This window comes from Zalophus californianus, chromosome 6 (assembly GCF_009762305.2).
Source record: "Zalophus californianus isolate mZalCal1 chromosome 6, mZalCal1.pri.v2, whole genome shotgun sequence".
NCBI lineage: Eukaryota > Metazoa > Chordata > Mammalia > Carnivora > Otariidae > Zalophus > Zalophus californianus.
Window position 1 is genome coordinate 77,312,715 of NC_045600.1, and position 24,190 is coordinate 77,336,904.

Here is a 24,190-nt window from a genome sequence, read left to right on the forward strand (position 1 = left end):
ATATATGGATATTCGGGAAATGTATAAAAAATCACAGGATCAAGGGCGCCTGGGTGGCTCAGTCAGTTAAGCGTCCAACTCTTGATTTTGGCTCAGGTCATGATCTCAGAGTCGTGAGATGGAGCCCCAGGTAGGGAGAGGGAGAGCAAAACATGTTTTTGAGAAAAAGTATGTAGGGCTCCACACTGAGGATGGAGCCTGCTTAAGATTCTCTCTCTCCTTCTCCCTCTGCCCTTCCCTGTACCCGCCCCCCAATCCTGCTCAAAAACAAAAACACCAAACAAACAAAAAACACAGAATCATGGATCAGAAGAACAGGCACCAGTTTCAGGAGAATGGAAACAAAACAAAACAAAACCAAAAGCCAGAGAAGGGGACTGAGGAGGAGTACAAAGGAATTTGGTACTGAAAAGAAATTTCTTTTTTCTCAAAAATGTTTTAAACACCTGTATGGCAAGCCAAATGTTAAGTGTTGAAGATGATACAATGAGCAGAAACAGACAGGTTTCCTGTCCTTCCAGAACTAATGGTCTGAAGGGAAGGCAGATGTTAATCAAATAATTATTCTTAAAGACATAAATTTTAACCATGGTAAATTCAAGGAGGGCGGTGGGGGAGTGCAGGAGTGGGGAGGAAGGTAGCACTTTAAATGGAGAGGACACCATACGCAAAACCGTGGCAGTGGATGTAGACATATATAAGACAGTAGGGCTACGGCTGGGGAAGGGGTACAAGAAGGGGATTGGACAAGAAGAGAGGGCCAGATTATTTAGGTCTTCCAGGATGCTTGAAGGGCTTGGTCTTTACCTTCAAAGTGGCAGAAAGCCATTGAAAGGTTTTATTTGGCAGGGGGAGATTAATCAGAGTTGCAGTATTAGAAGATTGCTCTTGATTCCTTGTAGAGGGAGGATGCGGGAGCAAGAGAAGATATGTGGAAGTTATTGTAGTGTCTGGTGAGACTGGGGCTGTGAGGAAAAGGAGGAGGTGGAGGTGAAATTCATTCCACCAGAATCAAGAGATTTTTAGAAGAACATTCAAAAGGACTGGCTGATAGATTGGCCATGAGAAGTGAGGCAGAAAGAGGTGCAAAGATGAGTCCTTGGCATCCCTGTGTGGGCTCTTGCCACCTCAGAGAGATGAGAATAAGACCAGGTTTAGAGGGGAAGATTTTGAGTTTGCTTTTTGGACAAGTTGAATTTAAAGTGCCTTTGGTATCCGAGTAGAAATTCAAGGAGGTGATGGAATATAAATGTTTGCAATATAAAGGTGGGAATCAATCCTTGGGCACACGGGTAAAGTAACTTACGGAGACACTGTGGCATGGGAAGATGGCCCAAGTCGTTGTCCTGACAAGTTTCGTTATGGCTGGTAGGTGGAAGATGAACCTGCCAAGGATACGGAAAAGCAACAAGTTGGAGGAAAACCAAGAATAGAGCCGGGAAAGAAGATATTTCAACAAGAGGCAGTCATCAGTTGTGATGCAGATTGGAAAAGGCTCTCTGGGCGGGGCACCGTGGGCATCATCAGAGACCTTTACAAGAGCTGTGTCGGTGGGGTGAAGTGACAGGTTGGAGAGGGCTAGAAGTGAGCCGGCACTAAGGAAAAGGAGGCAGCCCTTTTGAGGGGTCTGACTATGGAAAAGAGAAAGAGAACAATAACTCTAATGGAATGTTGGGTTGAGGCAGAGTGGTTTCTAATGGAAAGACTTAAATTTGCACTTTTGCTGTAGAAAATTGAGGGAGTTTCAGTCTCTGGCTTATCTTTTCTTTTTGAAGTTGGCCAGGGCAAGTCATGAAGGACAAAGAAGAGTTGGCGAGAACAGTAGGAGTAATTGTTCAAAAACTTAATGCAGAAGGTTTAAAATGGCTACTGGTTACTTGATATGTGCTCTATATAGGAACTATACTAGCCTTTAGCCTTAAATGCATTGTCTCCTTACATAGGGGCACAAATGATTTCTCCTACCTTATAAGGTCTTCATTTAATTCAGTTTAGTTTTTTCTCCATAGGAGCTCAGTCTCTAGTTCAAATTCCACACTGCACCTGAAGCTGGAGTTTGTGAAGGGATGGCCAAGTCCTGTATGTAATGTCTGAAGCCACCTAGAGCCATTCTTGGGAACCTGCTGGGTGGTGTGGTCTAGTGGAGCAGGAAAAGCTTGCACAAGTGCATGGGACGGTGTTGACAATGCAGTAGGGCCACCTCTGTCTGCTTGAAGTGGCCTTGGAGAAAGGCACAGGACCACAAATTGGCGGCTCCCCTGTCCTGGTCCCTCCCACCACACACACACACACTCCATCTAAATGTTGACTTACTTGGTCCAATCCTAAGAAGTAAAGTACTGAGAGGGAAGGAGGAGCGTCCGTGTTTATTCCTCATTCACTAATGATATTGTCAGAGGCTCTGCGTGTGAAGCTTGACTTCTTTGTATCCTGGTTTCCTGTCTGTCCTGACAGACAGCATGACAAGAGACGATCTCTTGGGTACCTAAGTCCTCACCCCTAGAGTTCAGTTTCTTCATCTGTGAAACAAAGGTTTGGACTAGAAGTTCTCAGGTTCCACCCAGCGCTATCCTTCTGTGTTCTCTAAAGGGGGATGAGGTAAAAAGGGAATAGGGGAAGGGAACTGTGAACTAAACCAGATAATGTGACTGCCTCTTCCAGAAAAGGCATAGTGCTGGTGCAAGCAGCATCTATGAGGTATGCCTCAGTTCTCCTTCCAAACTTGTTTTTCCCAGGGGTTTCCTGGGGCCTCTCAGTAAGGTTCTCAATTGATCTGAAATATTCACAACTTCAAGCCTAGGGATGAAATTTTATAACACCTTAAAAAGGGGTCCACAAATCCAGGGAAATGTTCACTGACTGCAAACAAACGTTTCCATTGCATAAATTACCTCCTAAAAAGTCCATTTCCTCGGCTCATGCCAATGTTTTGTGCTGAGTGGAAGGGCATTTCCGCTTCCCCTACCGCAAAAGCTGTATTTCTTTCAATATTAAGGTTAATGAGGGCTGGGGCCCTGTAATCTACATGAGTAGGTTAATTCTCATGTGTCCTAGATAGTTGAGAGAGAAAGAGATTTAGAACTTCGGCTGAAGGGGGATGCACATACTGCCTGCAGTGGATGCGTGCAAAGAAGCAAAGAAGAACACCCCGTAAAAGGGACTGTGTGCCTCAGCTCCTCCATCTATAAGATAGAGATGCCGAACGTGACCCCATACTCCCCTGTGCAGTTCATAGGTATGTGCTTCAAGTTTGATTATATTATAGTAACAAATATTTTGTCAAAAATTGGGGTGCCTGGGTGGCTCAGTAGGTTAAGGATCTGACTCTTGATTTTGGCTCAGGTCGTGATCTCAGGGTCCTGGGTTAGAGCCCCTGGTCTGGCTTCACTCAGCGGGGAGTCTGCTTGAGAATTCTTTCTCCCTCTGCCCCTCCCCCCTACTCACTCTCTTGCTCCCTCTTTCAAATAAATAGATAAGTCTTAAAAAAAAATCCCTGACTCTCCCCCTTAGGGTAGGCAGGGTTTTAAGAAATATTTTGTCAAAAATTAACAGAGCTGCCATGACATTGCTGGTGGGACCCCAATCTTGAGTATATTTTCAGAAATAGAGATGTGGTTTGAGTTGATCTCCTATCTTTTTGCCAAAGGCATGGATGGATTTGCAAGAAGCCCTGAGAACCGGTCTTCATTGACAAAGTGGAAAGCTCAAAGTTGAAAGTTAAAACATTACAAATGAATGAGGCTATTTCCACCCTTTCATTCAAAATGATAATACATTTTTCCCAAAGGCAAAAGAATGTGACTTCTACACAGCTTTCTCCCCCACTTGGCTACTATTGACATTGTTGTGATGAAAAAGGGGAGGGCAGGGAGGGCAAGAAAGCAAAAGAGATGAACCAGGGACTCCTGTTTGTTGCCCTCACAAAGAAGTCCTCGCTGTTACTGTCAAATATTTAGATGCTTCAATTTCCTAAAAAATTAAAGTTGAGAAATAGAATGATTTGGGATTCATTCTTTCTGACACTGTCTGGCTCTGTGCTAGACACGCTGTGCTAGAAAATCATGGTTTTTAAAAAAAGTTTAGTAATAGAGACAAAAGAAATAAGTAAGCTAACAATTTTAATTATGATTAGTACGAAATTCGAGAACAGCCAAAACTAATCTATAGTACTATATGTTGGCTAACTGAACATAAAAAATAAAAAAACCTAATCTATAGTGCTAGAAAGGATTGCCTGGGATGAAGGTGGAGAGGACTGAATTTGGAGGAACAGGAGGGAATTTGAGAGGGGATAGAATGTGTGCTATGTTTTGATTGGGGTGGGGGTTACTGGGTATACACATTTGTCAAAAGTCATTGAATTGCTTGCTTAAAATGGACATGTGTTATTGTATATAAACTCCACCTCAATAAAGGTAAAACAAAAGATAATATAATACGTGATACAAAGGAAATGAACCAAGGGTGGCAATGAAGCGGGAGTCTAACTTAAATGAGTGTTTCTAGGCGTCTTCTGTGTGCAGAGGAGGTTCTTGGCCGTGAGGAGGAAAGAGGCCCATGCAGAAGGAATCCCATGAGCAAAGGCCCTGGTGGTTTCCCTTATTTTTCTTGCAGTAGAGGGACTTTATTAAGACAAGGTCATAATTTTACTCTTCCCTGGAGAGAAGGACCATGCATCTGGATCATCTCATTAGTCCTTCTAGATGTGGGTACACAGGAATAGGAGCTAAAGGGTATGAGATTTCTTTTTAAGATGATGAAAATGTTCTAAAATTGACTGTGGTGATAGCTGCATCTGCCTGTGAGTATGCTAAAAACTAATTAAATTGTATACTCTAAATGACTGACTTGTATGGGATGTGAACTATATCTTAAAGCTTTTGTTTAAAAAAATAAGATAATCCAATTCAATGATGAGGCAGGATTGGTTGCAAACTTTGGACACAAAGTACAGCAAAGTAACCTGGATGAGACCCTTCATTTTTACTTCCTGAGCATGCTGCCCACATGTTGAACCAATAAGATGTAACTTCCCATAGATCTTCTACTTGATTCATATGCCAAAGAAAAACAACCTCCCCCCAAAATTGAATAAAATTACCCAATACCAGACTTCCGTTTCTGATAGTGTGGCACTTTGGACACCGTGAACAACCGTCCCACGTGAACTAACAAAAATCCTGGGTTACAGTGATTATTGTAAACGTATTATTCAGCTGGTATACAATCGCCTCAGAGCCCTAGAGCCAAGTGAAATCCTGGGGAGGTCAGGGTCGGAAGCCGGTGCTAACAGTCAGAATAAGCTAGGTTATGCAGTGGTAACAAACAAGCTCATGGTTAACTTATGTATTTCTGGTTAGCAGTGTATTTCTCACTTACACTTTGTGTCTGCAGGAGGCACTACTCATTCGAATCCTGTGGGGACCCAGGCTGATGGAGGCTTCAATTCAACATGTGAGTATTATAGTAGATTTTTAATTCCTTGTATCATGCTTCTTTCTCTTAAGAGTTTGGGTATATATTTTATATTTTATATCCTTCCTATTAAGATTTATATTTGGAGTAAACACTCATCAAGTTCTTCCTGCTGAAACTCTCATCCCTACCAACCGACGGTTTTCTTCTTAAAAACTAGAATCCTCATACTATATTTCAGTGACGAAGCTCCCTTTTATGTATTAAAATCAAACCAGTTATTATAACACAATGCCATTGACACTCCAGAGTAGTGTCACTACTACTTTTATACACTCCAGGGTATAAAAGAGAATGTGGCTACTCTTTACTGTAAGATTTAAACAGATTTAAAATAAGTTGCTTCAACTTGAGAGGGGGCTCAATGTGCTACGAAAAGGGCTTCCTACATGAGAATTCAGGAAGCCAATTTAGATTTTTTTTAAAAGGCCCTGTAATGTAAGGCCATGGTGATGATTAATTGAACTCTTTGAACCCTATGTCCTGAAGTCATGAAGTTATTTAGGTCCATTTCTCCTTCGGCAGATGAAGGAGAGTATAGCTTTACGTTCTCAGCCTTTGGAGTATGTGCTCCCTGAATTCTCTAGTTGCTCTTGGACTATTGAGTCGTTCAGCAAGTATCTCTGCTCACTAGCCCATTCTGGGGATCCAAATGCCAGAGTTCACCTTCTTTTTTTTTTTTTTTTAAAGATTTTATTTATTTATTCGAGAGAGAGAGAATGAGAGATAGAGAGCACGAGAGGGAAGAGGGTCAGAGGGAGAAGCAGACTCCCTGCTGAGCAGGGAGCCCGATGTGGGACTCGATCCCGGGACTCCAGGATCATGACCTGAGCCAAAGGCAGTCGCTTAACCAACTGAGCCACCCAGGCGCCCCCAGAGTTCACCTTCTTTAAATATTATTCAGTGGATCATTTCTCAGGAAACATCTCAGCAGAAAACACATTTCTCTCACATCAAATCCAAATTTCCATACTGGCCTTTCAATTCTTATGTGTGCATGCACACACACTCACACGTGTGTATAATGTATAATATATATTACATATATTATATATAAAGAAGTATATGTAAGTGTAAAAATACTAATTAATAACAATGATTATAGAGCACTAGTGAAGGTCCTACTCTGTGTCAAGGCCCGAGCATAGTATCAACTTCAGCCCATTTCATCTTCACAGCAACTTTGTAGGGCCTTTCTATCATCGTTTGTATTCATTAGGGAAGAACACTGCCCTCCTGTGTCTCCAAAGCTCACGCCTTAGTCCTCATCCTACTGGATCCCAATCTACCTGACTGCTGCCTCCCCACACATACTCTCTGCTCCTGTCAGGTCTCCCCAGTACTTTCATGTCCCCCAAACCACTCTCTGCTCATTCAGTCTCCCTCCCTTTCTCCCAAACCCTTAACACTTTCCAAGACTCAGGGCAAATCCCATCTTGGATGATGCCCTTTTTCCAGTGTAGGACTGGAGCTGCATTTGAATTACCTTGAAATTTTAATTTCCTTGAAAACACATAGTCCATTCAAGCCAGCAGTCTGGGTAGCTTCAGTTGTTCCTTCATTTTCTTGCCTGCCCCATCCAACCCACAGCACATGCTGTCATTGCTGCTTATGAAACCCATCTTTTTTTTTTTTTAAAGATTTTATTTATTTATTTGACACACACAGAGAGAGAGAGTGCACCAGTAGGCATAGCGGTAGGCAGAGGGAGAGGGAGAAGCAGAGTTACTGCTGAGCAGAGAGCCTGATGTGGGGCTCGATCCCAGGATCCTGGGATCATGACGTAAGCCGAAGGCAGACGCTTAACCAACTGAGCCACCCAGGCGCCCCTGGGAGCATGATTTAAGTTGGCCCCTCTGTTCTGAGATTCAGAGAGGTTGTTATTTCCTTAAAAGACGCTCAACTAGTCAGTGGCAAAACCAGGATTTGAACTTAATCTTTTTGATTGAAAGCTCATGCAACATCAAAACTTCAGGTTAGTATGATATAATAATAATAATAATAATAAATGATATACAGAAAACTGTTGTTAAATTATGGGTATGTTCTCTAGTGGGAAAATATATTCTTACTTTCCCCCAGGAACATAGATTAGGTAACTGACATGTTAATTAACATGGTCTCTTCTCTAGAGGAATGTAAGTAAAGGTTAAGTGTCATCAAGATATGAGTGGTAGGGAGAGTGTCCCTGGTAGCCAGCATTGGGTGGTAGACCCTGGAAAAGAAGTCCACAAGGTAGATCCTAGAGTTAAAGGTGTCTTGGAAAAATTTCACTATTGTGCCTAAGTCAGATTTGCTTTTAAACTTCCTGCATAATGCCTGCTCTCTCATGTCCTACCCTACATGATGCCTACCCTGTCATTATCCAGTAGTATTTCCAAAGTTCTTCAAGTGAACCTGTTGACCCAAGGCCTTGCTTACACTTCACTGCAGAGTCCATTTCTCATCTACTGCTAATGCCATATTGTAATTCACCTTTACTGCAACCTTCCTTTGGGTCTGTTTTCTTTCTGTCTCCCCTCCCCAACCCTGATTGCCATGGAAGCTGCAGTGAAACAATGCTGAGCCATAAGCAAACAACACTGCTGGGAGTCCTGCAGACCACCCCTGCTTCACCTGACTCAGCTCTCCTTTGCAGGAGTCAGGGCCCAGAACCCCGATGACTGAGAGGCTGTTCTTGAACTGAAGCTCTTTATCTGCCGGGTCAGTCTTGCTCGTATCATTCATTACACACAGAGCTGATGACTGAACTGCTTCTACCATGGGGCTCACCAGTGACCAAAAGTATACTTTTGTAATCTCTCCAAGATCTTTTATCCTGTAGCTTCCTCATGGGAGTTGGTTGCCATAACAACAGCCAATCTCTGCCAGAAGGAGAAATCCCTTGTATAAGGAGCCCCCGAAGACCTTGTGAAAATAAAGGAAATCTCATTTAAAATGGAGCTGAGAAGCCCTGAAGGGGGAGCTCTCATGCATATAGCACTCTTTGCAGCCTGTGTAACCGGGGGAAGAAGGAAGATAAGAATTACTCCAGCAAGGGAGGACGTTTTTCACATAGGAATTTTGTCTCTTGCTTTTAAGAGAAGGAAGGAAGATCCCTCCCTGCCCCAGCAGCATCGCACTAACCCCCACGTGCAGCCAATGAGAAGCTACAACCTCCAACTCTTGTTCTTCTCCAAAAAACTTTCGTTCTAAGCAATCCTCCCCAATGTCCTCCTAAAACCCAATAAAAGCTGACCGTCCCTTTGTCCCTTTGGACTGGCTGGTGGTTCACCATGGCTCGCTTGTCCCAAATTGCAATTCCTCTGTGATTTCCGATTAAACTCAGGGCTTTTTTTGCTGAAATAAAATTACTATTTGCTCTATTTAAAGTTAACAACCTTAAATTGAGTATTGATCTTTGCTGGTTTTGGCCTAAAAGACTCAAAATTTCTTCAGTAGCTCTCAGTTACCAGGAAATATTTATAGCATTTGTACCATGTTAATCACAAAGAATCTTCCTTCCTTCTCTTATCTGACTTATTTCTTCTTAAACACCCGGCTAATCTGGTCATAGAGAGATTTTTGGGTTCCTGGGTCTCCACAGTGGAGTCTGGAAAAAATCTGGCCAGTCACACATCCACCATCCAAAGCTTCTCAGTCTTACCCCCCAGTTTTGTGTGAGTGAAGTCATTGCTCTTCTCAAGCTCTTCTCACAACCTGTTAAATCAAATAAAACTCTCAAACTGGAAGTTGGAGCCTTCGCCCACAAACTACCATATTTCCCCTCCTGCTCGAGCTCATTAGGTATGGTGTTCATGCCATTTAGTTCTCTTTCATACCTTCCCGTGGTAAGGATGGTAATGATTCAGTACTCAAGCCTGGCCAGACTTAGACTTCCCTGGAGTTTTTGACAGAATCACATAGCAAGACACTCTTTTGCTCCAGAGGCTGCTAAGTTGCTAGACCATGAATCTTGGACCATTATGCCCAACATGTGGGAAAATCTTCTGTTAGTTTGCTCAGGCTACTATAACATAATAGCACAGACTTTAAACTCTGAACTTCTTAAGCACAGAAAATGTGCTTTGATCCATCTTTGTGTCCCCCGCACCTACTACTGTGCTTAGCCCAGAGTCAGGGATCAAGAGATACTTTTGAAATGAATAATATAAAGACAAAATTATGACCCTGAATAATGACATTGGCAACTTTACTAAAGATGTCCGATGAGCCCCAAATACTCAAAATTTTGAACGCAGACTCCCAAAAGGTGTATGATAAAATGCACTAAGACCATGACTAAAGCTTTATGTCTATATGTTTATGTTTATAACTTTATGAGTATAGTTTAAGACTGAAGTTTTATGACTAAAGATGGTTTGAGACACACCATTAAATTAGATGTCAGAAAATCTGGCTTCACGTCTTGGGTATTCCACATGCTGTGTAACATTGCACCACTTACTTCATCTTTCTGTCTTGATTCCCTCATCAATAGATAAAAGTTTAATTACATCCATTCAAATGCTCCAACAGTTCATGAACAATTAACTTGAAAATGAAAAATTTCAGAGCTTCCGCAATCTGGTGGAAATTTACCTTCCCAAATTGATTTCCTAAGTCATCAGCTCCCACCAGCCTGCCCTGTGCCTTGTTAGCTGGCTTCTGCCCCACTTCTGCTGAGATTTCCATCCGCTCTTCTCACCTCTGTGATTCGTAACCATTCTTCAAGACCCAGACCCATGTCCATCTCCTTGAAGCTTCCCAGACCGCACACACTGGGAGTCTATGTGTAGTGTATGTGAGCCCCTCAAGGACAGAGCATGACTGATTCTTTGATGCTGCCCCCAGCAGCCCTCAGAACATACTTTGCAGAGAGTCCAGCGTGGAATAAAGGGAATATTGTGGCTTCACTCCCCTTCACCTTCCGGCAGACTTCATAGCCTTCACTGCACTCAACTCCAAGGCCCAAGATTTCAAAGATATGAAGAACCCAAAGACCTCTGTCCCACAAGTTAGTTACTGACGAGGCAAAAGGATCTGGTGCAGTGCCTGTTTCCTCACATTTATTTCGAACATGCACAATGGTCTTGATCTGTTTCGGGAGTATTCGGAATGGGGCATGGCTGGGCCTAACGGTCAGCCGGCCTCTGTGTTTCACCATGGACACGCATAGCCCTCAGGAAGACAACTGAGGAGTCTAGAATTGAGAATTTAAGCCAACTTATTTAAAATAATCGTTGACTTTCTCATTACTAATATATATGTGGTTTCTACAAAGTTACAAAAACACCTGGCACATATGCTACAACTTTCATTGTCATTCACAGTAACTAATCCCAAAGAATTGTGTCTTGCTGATGTAGAGTTAAAGCTAATCTACTTTTCAGATGCGACATATATTCATGATTCTATTCCAAAGTGTAAAATTGATATTTAGTAGTGTAACTCCCGGCTAAATGTCACACCAATTCATCTGATGCACTTTGTGGTACTGTGATATTACAGTGCTCCTGGGGGCAAGCCACCAGCATTTGAATTCACACACTGAAGTAAGCCTACACTGGCCCCACCCCATGCCTCCCAGGGAAAGAAAGGAGAGAGGCTTTTGTACGTTGCAAGTCCTGGTCTGGTTTATTTATAAAGCAATAAATATTAGAAGCACAAATAAATTGCACATGTGTAAACAAACTGTACAATGATTGATGAGAGATAAGGGAGGGTGGTTCAGAAGACTCCAAGAAGCATAATACTGTCATCCTGAATGTAGACTAAGAGAGAAGTCACCTTAGAAGCATTTGCGGTGGACGATAGATGGGCCTGCCTCATCATACTCTTGCTTGCTGATCCACATTTGCTGGAAGGTGGACAGGGAGGCCAGGATGGAGCCCCCAATCCAGACAGAGTACTTACGCTCGGGGGGAGCAATAATCTGCAGAAAGAAAACAAATGCTTCCGGTGAACTCTGACACTCCAGGCAACAGATCAAGCAACATGCTGGAGAGATTCACAGAAAAGTATGAGATATTTCATACCATAAATGAGTATGGCAGAATCAAGTTTTATGCATTTTTCTTCTGGCTCATTCTGTCCATTATCAAAGACTCTACAAAATAGAATTGCCCCACTTCTCTGAACTAGAGTATAATGTGGCAACAAGCTAAATGTGTGATGGAGGCTAGCCCAAAAGTTGGAGACTTTTAAAATGTGTTCAAAGATTTAGGGTATTTTTTTTTCTTCCAACATCTATTATTATCCACTGCTTGAAAATGTTTTTTAAAGTCTCTTATCTTGGGAAAAGTGCTAGAAAAGCTAAGAGGTAAAGCGTATAGGAGACGGGAAGCACACAGTGTGAGTTCTGCGTGCAATCCTAAGACCCACCTTGCCTCTCCCACCCACAGGGGTTCTTTACCTTGATCTTCATGGTGCTGGGGGCCAGAGCAGTGATTTCCTTTTGCATGCGATCAGCAATACCAGGGTACATGGTGGTACCTCCCGATAGGACATTGTTGGCATACAGGTCCTTGCGGATATCAATGTCACACTTCATGATGCTATTGTAAGTGGTTTCATGGATGCCAGCAGATTCCATACCTAGAAATAAGTTTAAAAAAAAAAAATCACACTGCACTCGGGCCAGGGGCCGAGGGTGGAGGGAAGAAAACAGGACTCCTTTTGTTGATAAACTGTCACCCATTTGTCTCTGCAACATGTGCTCTTCTTTAAGATACACTGCAACGCGTTTGCAGAACAGGTGTCTCTCACAGTTAATCCTCAACAGACTGTCGAGACACAAACCACCGTGTTTAGCACCTGTTTGGAGTGAACACTTGAACACATGCATCAGATGTATAGAGATATGTTGGAAAGGGTGAGACACGCATTAGAGTTAGATTAATGCAATTTTTATCGATGGGCTAAAATCAGATCCTGACAAGCTTCCTCTTAGAAATCATTCCTGGGGCAAGATGTTTGGTAAACTACCAGGGTCCAGTTATTACCACGAGTATGATTCGTATGGTTGCATTTAATGATGAGTAACTTCAGAGGAAGTCCAGCTACCGGGTAATGGACTTACTGCAATAAGTCAGCACTTCTGAGTAACCATTCCTTTCCTGCAGACACAGATGCTTCAATTACTATCCTGCCTCATTCTTTATTTTGACATGAAGTCAGCGTGTCATCCTTTATCGTATCACTGCAACAGAACAGGATGGCCATCCCTTTAATGAGCCCTCAGGATCTGAGGCTGAGCTGTGTGGGACTCTGAGCTGTGACTTCTTTTAACTCAAGGGCCCCTTAATCCTTCTTGATGAGAATCAGTTTTACTCTGGGGGACCCCTAGATTTCTTAAGGAAGAGCTAGTCCCCTGCGCCAGACCCTACCACTCACCGATGAACGAGGGCTGGAATAGTGTCTCAGGGCAGCGAAAGCGCTCGTTGCCAATGGTGATGACTTGGCCATCGGGCAGCTCGTAGCTCTTTTCCAGGGATGAGGAAGAGGCAGCCGTGGCCATTTCATTCTCGAAATCCAGGGCAACATAGCACAGCTTCTCTTTAATGTCGCGGACGATTTCACGTTCAGCTGCAGAGATAAAGGGTAGCAGAGTCAAGCTCTGGAGAATGAAGTCAGCTGTAAGGGGGTAGGTAGATTCTCTGGTGGAGGAAAAAAGCAGACACGATGCTGTGGCAGATGAGACACACACACACACACACACACACACCAGTGGTGACAAAGGAGTAGCCACGCTCAGTGAGGATCTTCATGAGGTAGTCAGTGAGATCCCGACCAGCTAGATCCAGACGCATGATGGCGTGGGGCAAAGCGTAGCCCTCGTAGATGGGAACATTGTGAGTTACACCATCCCCAGAATCCAGAACAATGCCTGTCGGAAGAAACAGACGGGAGCAAAGTAAATCCCTGAGGACACCACTGCTTTAGTTGTGTCAAAGCCCACTTCCAATCTTGGCTAAAAGATACTCGCACTGGGCATGGATCCAGATCAAATTAGATTCCTTACACACAAAGAATAAAAATGAGCATAATGAAGGCTAAATCTGAAGGCAGCAACAGCTCACCCTTTTAAATATTGTAGTAGAAAAATTTCCCCAGGACACTTTCAAATGACCATCCCTTTTACCAGCCATTGGCACATTATGGAAGCATCCAGGCGTGTTTTTCTTTCCTCCCATCTGACTTGCACACGTTCTCTCTCTTTTGACTCAGACCCTGTAGGGAATGTCGGTTCTCCTTGGGGCCGTGTGCCCAGGGGCTGTGTTGGTATGGAACACATACCAGTGATGGCTACATTCCAGGTTTATACATCGTGTGGAGGCTTAAGTATGTGGCATCACATACTTTAGGAGAGGTAGAGATCTAACTCCATGTGCTTTCAACTCGTAGAAATGCATGGGATCTGAAACTACTGTTACCTCCTTCTCTTCTCAAGGACACCTTCCCAGGGAGTGTGAGGGAAGCTGATTCATAGCAAGGTCAGTGACTTGGGGACGTGGTGAATCAGTGAGTGTCCCCACAGCCCAAACTTACCCGTGGTACGGCCAGAAGCATAGAGGGACAGCACCGCCTGGATGGCCACATACATGGCAGGGACATTGAAGGTCTCAAACATGATCTGGGTCATCTTCTCGCGGTTGGCCTTAGGGTTCAGTGGGGCCTCCGTGAGCAGAGTGGGGTGCTCCTCAGGGGCCACGCGGAGCTCGTTGTAGAAGGTATGGTGCCAGATCTTCTCCATGTCATCCCAGTTGGTGATGATGCCATGCTCAATGGGGTACTTGAGAGTCAGGATGCCTCGCTTGCTCTGGGCCTCATCACCTACGTAGGAGTCCTTCTGACCCATACCCACCATGACTCCCTATAAGAAGAAAAAGATGGGGAAATCAAGCTTCCACTATTTTAGAAATGTAACTGATGCCTTATAAATTTACCTCTAACTGCTCAAGTCAAGGCACATCTTAGAAATACCAGAAATAATAAAAAATAGAATTTTATCCCAGTTTAGAAATATCATTTAAAATCCATCTAGTACCTTCTCCCCACCCCCACTCACACTCCCCAGGTACAATTCTGTCCTATAGAATATAACTGGGGAGAGGGGAATAAAGCTATTTCACCAGAGAAGTACAGCCTCACCTCATTTTAAAAATACCACGATGCCTTCATTAAATTATTAAGTTCATCACCCATGTCTACCAGAATATAAATGACTACCCTGTGGAATGACTGAATTAATGACACACTGTGTTTCTCCTAAGAAAAGATTTTGACATTCATCAAGTGAACATAAAAAGATGGGCTGCTATGCCATTATCACTCTGCCCCTGAAATTAGGCGGGCCCAACACTGTCCTGCGGAACCCCTCAGCCACCAGCCACGACAACACAGCTCTCCTCCTTGGCGGCTCGTCTGGCTGGGCCGGCGGCGGAGCCCAAGAGCATGGCATCTCTTTTAATAAACAAGGTGGTATGTCACTATCACCATGGCACTTGCTGCCTCTGTCACGCCCGGCTTCTAAAAATGCAACAGCCAGGAAGCGGAGAGATTTACATCCTTTGGGAGCCCAGTGAGCTGGCTGTGAACACGAGGGAGGAATGTGGGTTGGGTCCTGGTAGGTTGGGATAAGTTACAGTGTTACACGTCTTGATCGGGACTGACAAGGGAGGCCAAGTTAGAAACTGAAGTGTGTAAGGGGCAGGGAAGACAGTACTAAAAACGTAGGGCAGGGGTGGAGGAGAGAAGCTGCCGGCTTTTCACACAGGGCGTGCGACCCCTGGAGGGCTGTGTCCCGCAAAGTGGAAGGGGGACGAGCCGCGGTGGTTGGTGGTATGTTGCTGGTGGTGTGAGCACTGCTTGTCCGGGCTTGGATTTCAGGCTAAATGCATCCTTTCCTTATTTGACCTGAGCAGTTCATGCAACAGGAAAGGCGGGTGACACATTTCTTAGATGAATGGACTGAGGAGGTGGCAGGCCGGGGACTGGCCCGGGCCAGAGCCGGACAGGCAGGGCGGGAAGTTTACCTGGTGGCGCGGGCGGCCCACGATGGAGGGGAAGACGGCGCGGGGCGCGTCATCCCCCGCGAAGCCGGCCTTCACTAGCCCGGAGCCATTGTCGCACACCAGAGCGGTGGTCTCCTCGTCGTCGCACATCCTGGCGCAGCGTCGGCGGGGTCTGCAGGTGGAGAGCAGGGCGGCCGGCGCTCAGTGCCCGCGCTCGCGCTGGCCTTCTCGCGCCCCAGGAGGGGACGGAGCAGGGGAGGGTTCGCGGTCGGAGGAGGGAAGCCTGCCAGCTCCCTTCCCCTCGGGGCAGAGTAGGCAGGGTGGGAAGAGGCTGCGGAGACCGAGGCGGACGTGCGTGGAGAAGGGGAGAGGAACCCACCCAGGCTCCCTGGCCAGGAGGCACTCTCTGCCCCGGGTGCAAGGAGGTGCGGTCACCCCTTAGCAAGGCCTCCCCAGCCCTTCACAGCTTTGCCTTTCCACAACCAGAGAGCCCACTTGGGCCCCAACAACACCCCCATGCCCAAGCCCCAGCGGGAGAAAAACGAGCATGAGAACAGGGACCCCAAATGCCTAGGGCACGGGGTGGGGGTGGGGCGGCGCGCAGGGCTAGCGATCTGCGCGTCTCTCTCCTGTGACGACCCAGGATCAAACAAGTTAGAACCGCATCGAAAAGTGTGGTTTTTTTGTTTTTTTGTTTTTTTTTGGTTGTTGTTGTTTTTTTTTTAAAGTGGCGGCGGGCCCGGCTCGGGGGCCACGGGCTAGGGGGCCACGGGCTCGGGGCGGGCTGCGGTCGGGTGTGGCGCCGGACCCGGCGGGCGGGCGCTGACTCACCGTCCGCGGGTCGGGCTCGGCTCGGCTCGGGCGGCAGGCGCTGGGTGCCGGGCGCGGGACGCGCCGCTTTATAGTGTGCTGATGGACGGGGTCAGTTGCAGCCGCCGGGGGCAGGGGTGGGGGGCCTGGTCGGCCACCTTGCCTTATTTGGTCTCCTTCGCACCCCTGAGGAGCGCCGAGGCCATTCATGGAGCCAAGGGCAAGGGAGAGGATCAGCCAGGGGGCTCCCAGACCATGTAAGGAAGGGGAGGGGGCAACCAGGGGGATGGCCAAATAGGGAGCTAGGGAGGGGTAGGCGGTGAGGGGTAGGGGGCAGGGGAAGACTAAGTGACGCCAGCTCACCTCCTCCCCCTTCTTGGATGGAGGTGCACCCTGGGTGCGCTGTGGGTTTGTTCCTCGCAGCCCCGCCAGTCTAAGACAATAAGCCACAGACAAGCGGGAAGGTTTGGCCCTCTGCCCTCTGCTGAGGGGTCCTGACAGCTGGACCAGGGCGGCAGGGGAGTGACAGCAGCTTCTCATCTTCCACGACTGGAAGCTGGAGGAGTAGAGCCCTGGCAGTCCTCGTGGACCCCAAGGGCACAACAGCAGCACATTTGGGGTGGCCAGAAAAGGGGGCACCTGGAACAGGTCACCCTTCTGGTCTAGTCCCCACCAGCTTGGATGACTTTTTACCCAGGTTGCTGGGGCCATGCTCCTCTAGGTCAGAAAGCAGAGATTAACCAAGGCCCCTTTGATCCGCAGCTCATGCATGGCTTAGGGTCTGGCTAGGGAAGAGGCTAACAAGAACTGGAGTAAGAGCCTGGCCAAGTCTTGCTGGAGAAGGGGGCCAGGTTTACCCCAGCATGGATATCAGGTAGCTCTCCTCCTGCTGCCAAGGTTTTGCTCAAACTCAGACTCCTGTCTTCAGGCCAGAAAAGGATCCCCTGCTGCCAAAGTGCATGAAGGACCCAATGCCAAAAGCTGCCTATGCGCTTGCTGGTGAATAGATGAACCTCTGTAAACTGGGGGGAAAAGACCTTTATTCCAAGTGGAGACAAGACTGGAAGAGCAGTATTCTTGTCAAGAAGATAACAGCAGCTTCAACCAAATGAACACATCACAGGACAGCAGAGTTAGAAAAGCAGAATCCGGGCCTCCACCCGACCCCCACCCTCTGAACTACTGAATCGGAATTGGCAAGATGCCCAGTTGATTCATATATATAAACACACACACACACACATTAGAGTAGGAGAAGCAGTCGTACAAATGGTATCAGCTCCTTCGTGGAAACAGATCTAGAAGGATCTTGGGATTTTGGAAAAGGGGACGGAAAGATGCCATGAACTGGGGAGAGGGGAAAGGAACAGGGAGACATAAGGACACAGATCACTGATTTGCTCTGGGGTGTCCCGTATTCTCCGTTCTTGACTGGCACTTTGATTTTTAATGCTTGTGTTTTCCCTCCCGCTCACACCAGTTAAAAATAGAAAACTGGGCACAGGCATTCATCTCTAGAGTGGTCTTGGATTGATATGCTGAGGAGGTCTACTGATTAGATATTTGTCCGGACTGGGGAATGTTGGGCCCTCCCCGCTGAACTCCCCAACCATGTTTGGGTTGGTCTGGAGAAGAAACTGTGGAGGCAGCTGGGTGACGGAGCCAGGTGGGGGGGGCGTGTCTGGCGGGGGGTCATGCCCTGCCACACAGTAGGCCTTTTGCAAAGAAAATGCCCGTTGACAGGATGCAAAGAGTAGAGGTGCTTCAGCTCACGCAGATGCAGAAGAGCCAAGAAAAACGAGAGATGGGACTGGGGTACAGCCAGACAACCCTGAGTTCAAATCCTGCTTCTATCACTTATGGTGCATTTGGTCTCAGGCAAGTCACTTCACTTTCCTGAGCCTCAATTTTTGCCTTCAAAAAGGGACACAATAACAGTAACTCTTTTCTGGCAAGGGTCATTAATTATCAAAATAATTAGGGGCAAGTGATAGCATCCACATAGAAGATACAAAGCACATTGTCGCTACTACAATTCAGCAACTCAGATACTCTTGGGGGCAGCAGTAGCTTTCTCTTTGGAAGAACTGGGTCAATTTCATTCATTTATTGATTCAGCAAATATTTATGGGACAAGAACTGGGCTAGTCACAGGAATATAGTGATAAGGAAAGCAGAGATGGACAATTCCAGAAAAGTCAGGGCCACGTATGGTACATGCTGGGATGAAAAAGAAGGGAATCATGGGGGTAGTCATGAAAAGAGGGATCCAAAAGAGGGCTCAGAGAAAGCCTTCTTGAAGAATATCACTTTATTGTCTTTAAAGTAGAGTAGGACTGAAGTTCATGAACATTTGTGTGGAAGAAAGTTTCGACCTAGGAGTGGCAGATGGCAGATTGCCACGTTCACGGCCATTTGCGCAAAGGGAGCTCCTGGAAAGTCCAGTGGGTCACTGAGCACCGAAGCTCTTGACCCGAATCCTCTGCAGATACTTCCAGGGCTCAGGAGGCCGATTCCAGCCTGCCCACCTTGGGATCAGTCTGCCCTGGTGGAGGTGGGTAGGTCGGAGCACAGAGACGGGTTTCAGAAGACGATCCAACCCCTCAAAATATTTTTAGAACAGTTTCATTTCTTTCCCACCTAAAACAAAACGTATTTTGATATGCATTATATTTATGGTAAGAAAGAACACTTTTTTCCCTTAAAGCTGTATGATAGTTCAATATCTGTTCATTGTAATACTGCTCAATTTCCACCTTTTAAAACTCTAGACCCTATTTTATATATTTTAAAATACAAGTCAATGGGAAAGTAAGAATCAATGACTATTTTCATTTGATACAGTCTTTGAGGGATCCATTTAATTTGAAAATTGAGATTGGCTTCTGTCACGTTTACTTATGTAAAAATGACTTATCCTCTGTGGTGCAGTCTAGATATTCCTTTTTTTAAAATTAAAAAAAATTTAAATTTAATGAACTTAAAATTTACCCTCTTCACCATTTAGAACTGTGCGGTTCAGCAGTCTTAAGTACATTCACACTGGTGTGCAATCAATCTCCCACTTGCATTTTTGATGAAAATTTTGATGAAAGGGACTTCAAAAGCCAGGAGAGGCTGCATCCTGCAGTTTGAGAAAGACTCCTCTGTATCCTCTGAGGCAGGGAAGCAATGGGGCCTCTTTTGCTAGAGGTCACAGAGCTGAGCAAAGGGAAGGGTGAGGATTCAAACCCAGGCCCCTGATTGCGCTCTGCTCTGACCACCACCCGAAATGCTTTGTCGTCTCCTCGGACTGCGGCTTCTCAGGGTGGAATATGCTAGAACCACTCGCAGCCAAATGACCTGGGCTGCCTAGTAGAAATTCAACTTCCCGGATTCCACCTTGGAAGATTGAATCTGCATTTTAAGTAAGTCACCACTCCTCTTCTCCAGGTGATTCACAGAGGAAGAAACTTGGCAGCCCTGCCTGGCTGTTTCTGCCCCTGCCCACGGAGCTCTGCTGAATGCTGCCCAAGCTGCCCGCCCTGGCTGGGGGCCAGCTTGGCTGACCTTGAGCGTCCCAGCGGGATGGCAAAGCAGGGGTATGTCCCCAGGGCTCTCAAGGGCCCTCGAGGCCCTTCTGGGGAGGGACAGGCCATGAGGGAGACATGCAGGGCAAGCTGAAGGAACAGAAGGTGGGATAGTTCCCGCTGCCCTTGCCTCGAGGGAAGCCTGTTTCATCCACCATCTGCTGGGATCTGGAAGGGAGCGGCCAGCCTCCTCCCGGCACTGGGGGATTAGCAGTCACTTATCTCAGCTGTTCCTCCTTTGGAGGTGTCGCAGTATTTACAGAGAAGTCAGAAACAGACTTGAGCCACACTTAATTCCTCCCCATGAGGCCTCCCCATCTCCTCTGTGGCCTCTCCTGCATTCCTCGGGCTAGGAGGGAGGGAGAGGCTCTTTCTAGACCAAACCAGGGGTGGGGGAGCCAACCTTCCGAAACATTTCTATTTTCTTTCCCCTGCACATTTGTTCACTCCCACTGCCCTCTGGCTGGAGCTGGGTTTTAGTTTTCATTAAAAGAAGAAAGTGACGTGACTGTGAGGGATGCGGGGCGGCGGGGCACACATCCTGGTGCTCAGAATTCAATACCAATGCATGCCTAATCTCGGCCACATGCTTCCCCTGTTCCACATGCAACCACCCAGGAGATTAACTCCGGGGGAGGGTAGTTCAACTCCAAATGGATTCTGCTCTTGGCCGATTCTGGCAGTGACTGCCTTCTGACATGATAGGTGATGAACCATTTAGTGAGATTTTGAAAAGGAGGACAAAGCAAGGAGCAAGAGGAAAGGGGAAGCAGGAGGTAGAAGGGGGATTCTTCTGGATCTTGGAGTCACATGGGCCTAACCCATCTATAAGCCGCATTTTCACTCTCTTCTTTCCTGATGTAAGTCAGGGAACTCACAAAAGGATTTCTAAGAGCCTTTTTAAAAATTCCTTAAAAGGACTTTGCCCTCCAAGAACGAAATGCTGATGCTCACAGGTTTCTGCTTGGAAGGTGTTCATCTTAGCTCAGAGTTGGCTTGCTCCCCATGCCGGCCAGAACTCTATTTATGGAGTTTCAATTTTTCAGGTGTTACCTGGGGCAAGCCTACCTTTCCTGGAGAGCCCAGATGTGGCGTTGCCTAACCTAAGCCTGACCGCCCTTTGTGCTCACACAAGTGCCAGAGAGTGCGGAGGCGAGATCTGTGAGCTCAGAGACTTGGGCTCCTTTCACTCCCCTGCATACTGTGGAGCCCATCTCCTTCCCAGGAAAAGTCAGGTTTGGGCCCACATCCGACATGCGAGGATAGTCGTCAGAATACTAATCACTGACATTTACTGAGCACTTATTAGGGGCCACGCACTAGCTTGAGACTATACGGGGGCATGGTCCGGATGAAGCTTCCTAGAGGGAAGCAGGACTGACTGGCAGCTGCAGCATCTGCAAAACTGCTCGTTGATGTGATGTCACCAGCCTACACCAAGGGGCTGTGTAAGGAGTACACCACCTCTGTCCCAAACGGAGGTATTACCGCCTCTCTTGCAAAAATGCCGTCACCGGCGTTCATCGTTCATCAGAGGACATGGTCTCCTTTACGAGCTTCTTAGAAAAATGTCCATGCTGGCTCTAGTCCCAAGAACAGTAGCACTTCCGTCAAGTACCTGGTTTGTTGTGATCCTGGAGATCCTGAATCTAGTGACTCACCAGGTTTTTCTTTTGGCAGGGGCTAAGAAAAATCTTAGAAAACCACCCATGTGGCCCAATAGTTAACATCATTACAAATCGTTATGATCTGGGGTGCCTGGGTGGCTTAGTCGGGTCAAGTGTCTGCCTTCGGCTCAGGACATGGTCCCAGAGTCCTGGGATCAAGCCCCGTGTCCAGCTCCCAGCGCAGCCTGGAGTCTGCTTCTCCCTCTCCTTCTCCCTCTCCAGGTCCCCCTGCTTATGTTTTCTCTCTGCCAACTAAATAAATAAATCTTAAAAAAAAAAACCTTAAAAAACAAACAAAACTAAATTGTTATGATCCATTTTACAACCCAGTTCGACATTTCATTTTTTCTTTGTCTTCCATTTTTAACTTTTGTCTATCTTTGTAAGCTGCCATAAACCTTCTGAGGGTCAAAAAAAAGGATGAATGAACAAATAGATAAGATTGAACTCTGGGGACAGTGGGGAGAGTACTTGAAATTGGAGTCAGAGTTATCATTGATTGTACAGGTGGCCAAGAGCCCCAGATGACTTGTAGATGTCTGTAGGTTTCTTTCATCCCAGTGCAAGTATAGTATTGTGTCAGTTTTCCTCTTAACATCATGATAGGTATAGTTGGAAACATGGAATAATATTTCCTCCACTAAAAAAATAAGATGTGCTAATTGTGGCAAACGAGACAACACGACTAGAAAAGTACAAAGGAAATGACACGTCTGGTTAAGTTTTTTAAGGCCTATATCTTAACCTCCCTAAAATAAAACTAAATGTGATATAAAATTCATGAGGCCTTGGCTTCCATATCTACTTAACAGCCGCTGGACTGAAGAAAGCCAGCCTCCTATTCTGGTAGTTTGCAAGAATGTCCACTTGTTCTTCAAAGAGAGACATGCAATGCAAGGAATTTACATTTAAAGCATTTCTTGGTTTTACTCTCATAATCTAAATTATCCCTGGTCAACAGCCGGAACCAAAGAATGCCAAGTTGGGAGCAGGGTCGGCCCGTGAAACTCCACCATCCATATCTCACTTATATATTTTAGAGGGCAGGTGGTAGTTTCCAACTCAGCTGTTGAACTCTTTCCAAAACTGCCATCTAAAAGCAGAGATCCACTGCTAACATAAAACTAAACCATATAAATATGTTGCTGAGTGCTTTGTCTTCATGTGGGGGGTTGGAGAGCAGTTGTTTTGGGGAACATGTTTACAGTGATTGTATGATCAGTATTTCCAAGTTCCTCTTGGTTAAGACTACAGATAACCAATTCACTTCTCCCCCACAGCCTCTAATTTAATTTCAGAAATTAGAAAAGTAATAAAGACAAAGGCTTTGCCTAAAGCCAGTGATCTGTATTAACTCGGGGAAGGAAACAGAGAGCGTGCCTCCAAAATAAAAACAACTGAAAAGCCCTCCCAAGTCCTTGAGTGTGAATGCCGGCACTCACATAAATAACCAGGACTAGGTGCCTCCGACCTTTCAGAGACAAGAGCCAGGCTTTGATAACTGAGAAGGGAAAAGAATCAGCCATTAAACCATGATGTGGCTTTGAAAAATGATCAGAAAGATCTCGGGCGTGACCCAAAGGATGTAACAGAGTAAAGTATTACATCACCAAAGAAATACCCGCAAACACTGGATAGACCTCAGGTGAGAACATTCTTTATGGATGAACAAGAAGGGTGTCCCCTGTTCAGTTAAATTCTATTTGAGTATGCAGTTTTCTGGGGAGAGATTCTAGCTGCTGTTTAATATTAGAACTCAATATTTCTAACTGCCACAAAATATTCATGACAGGTTCATCTCCCCACCAGTGGATACAGCCATCTTCTTTCTGGGTCCTCTGTCCAATGAGAAGAGAGTCCAGAGTTCTTCTTCAGAGGTACAAAAAGGGACCTCTGAAACCCTACACCAAGCTGATCCTTTAGACTGGTGTAATCCATCATTTGTGGTGTCTACCCGAGGATCACATCCTTATGCTGCTGGCTCAAGATGGTGGGTGGGGGTGAGGAGAGGGGGCAGGGAGATGGCAATGGGGGAGTGACCTACAACCCCTATACCCTTCCCATGAAACCCGACAATGTTAAAGCAGAAACACATATAGACACTGGCACAAGGACTGACGCTTTGCTTTCACACTGGGCAGTAGAAAACCTAGGGTAAGCTATGCTCATTTCGTCCAACTCAGAGACGTGGGCCCCAAAATAGCAATGGGAAATTCAAAACTGATCCCAGGAAGCAGAAAGCTTTGTTTATTAGAACGGCTCCAGTGTTCTAGAAGTGCCCACACTTCTGGCTTAAATATCAACCCTAAAATATTGTTGCATAACTTATAACTTTATGTAGTCCGATTTTTCTTTGATCTGGAAGCTAACCTTTATTCTGACTACATATGAAAAGTTAAATGTTAAGCTTGCCTACTTTCTCACCTGGAACATACTTGTGTGAATCAGAGAGAATCAGTTATGAGTAGAAGATTTATTGCTTCTACTTCCTAGATTTCATAGAGATGTCACATGGATAGGTGGAGTATACCTTTCCAAAGCCTCTGAGTCAGTCACAATCACATAGACAGGGTTTCAAAAGCTCAAGGTTGGTGTTGAGCAGCAGCTAAGAATGAACAGATGCCCTTTGTTTCTTCAGATATTTGTGGGTGGAGAAGTTCCAGATAACATTTTA

At 45.9% G+C, this 24,190-nt stretch overlaps 1 protein-coding gene across 1 annotated transcript; it reads right to left on the reverse strand.

The window, feature by feature from the left end:
* Positions 1 to 11,068: 11,068 nt before the first annotated feature.
* ACTC1 (actin alpha cardiac muscle 1) lies at positions 11,069 to 16,454 on the reverse strand. The gene is made up of 7 exons (XM_027572738.2): positions 16,302 to 16,454; positions 15,492 to 15,642; positions 14,005 to 14,329; positions 13,181 to 13,342; positions 12,850 to 13,041; positions 11,870 to 12,051; positions 11,069 to 11,389 (listed from the first exon to the last, which is right to left on the reverse strand). Exons 2-7 carry the CDS (start codon positions 15,618 to 15,620, stop codon positions 11,246 to 11,248), a joined length of 1,134 nt encoding a protein of 377 aa, XP_027428539.1. The 5' UTR covers positions 15,621 to 15,642; positions 16,302 to 16,454; the 3' UTR covers positions 11,069 to 11,245.
* Between the last annotated feature and the right edge of the window lie 7,736 nt (positions 16,455 to 24,190).

What these genes read in the sequence shown, in the direction of transcription:
- ACTC1 (XM_027572738.2), bottom strand. Translation starts at nt 15,620, where the DNA reads ATGTGCGACGACGAGGAGACCACCGCTCTGGTGTGCGACAATGGCTCC. An exon ending in TGGGCCGCCCGCGCCACCAG is followed by an intron (nt 14,330 to 15,491) that starts GTAAACTTCCCG and finishes TTCTTCTTATAG; the next exon opens with GGAGTCATGGTGGGTATGGG. An exon ending in TGCTTCTGGCCGTACCACGG is followed by an intron (nt 13,343 to 14,004) that starts GTAAGTTTGGGC and finishes TTCTTCCGACAG; the next exon opens with GCATTGTTCTGGATTCTGGG.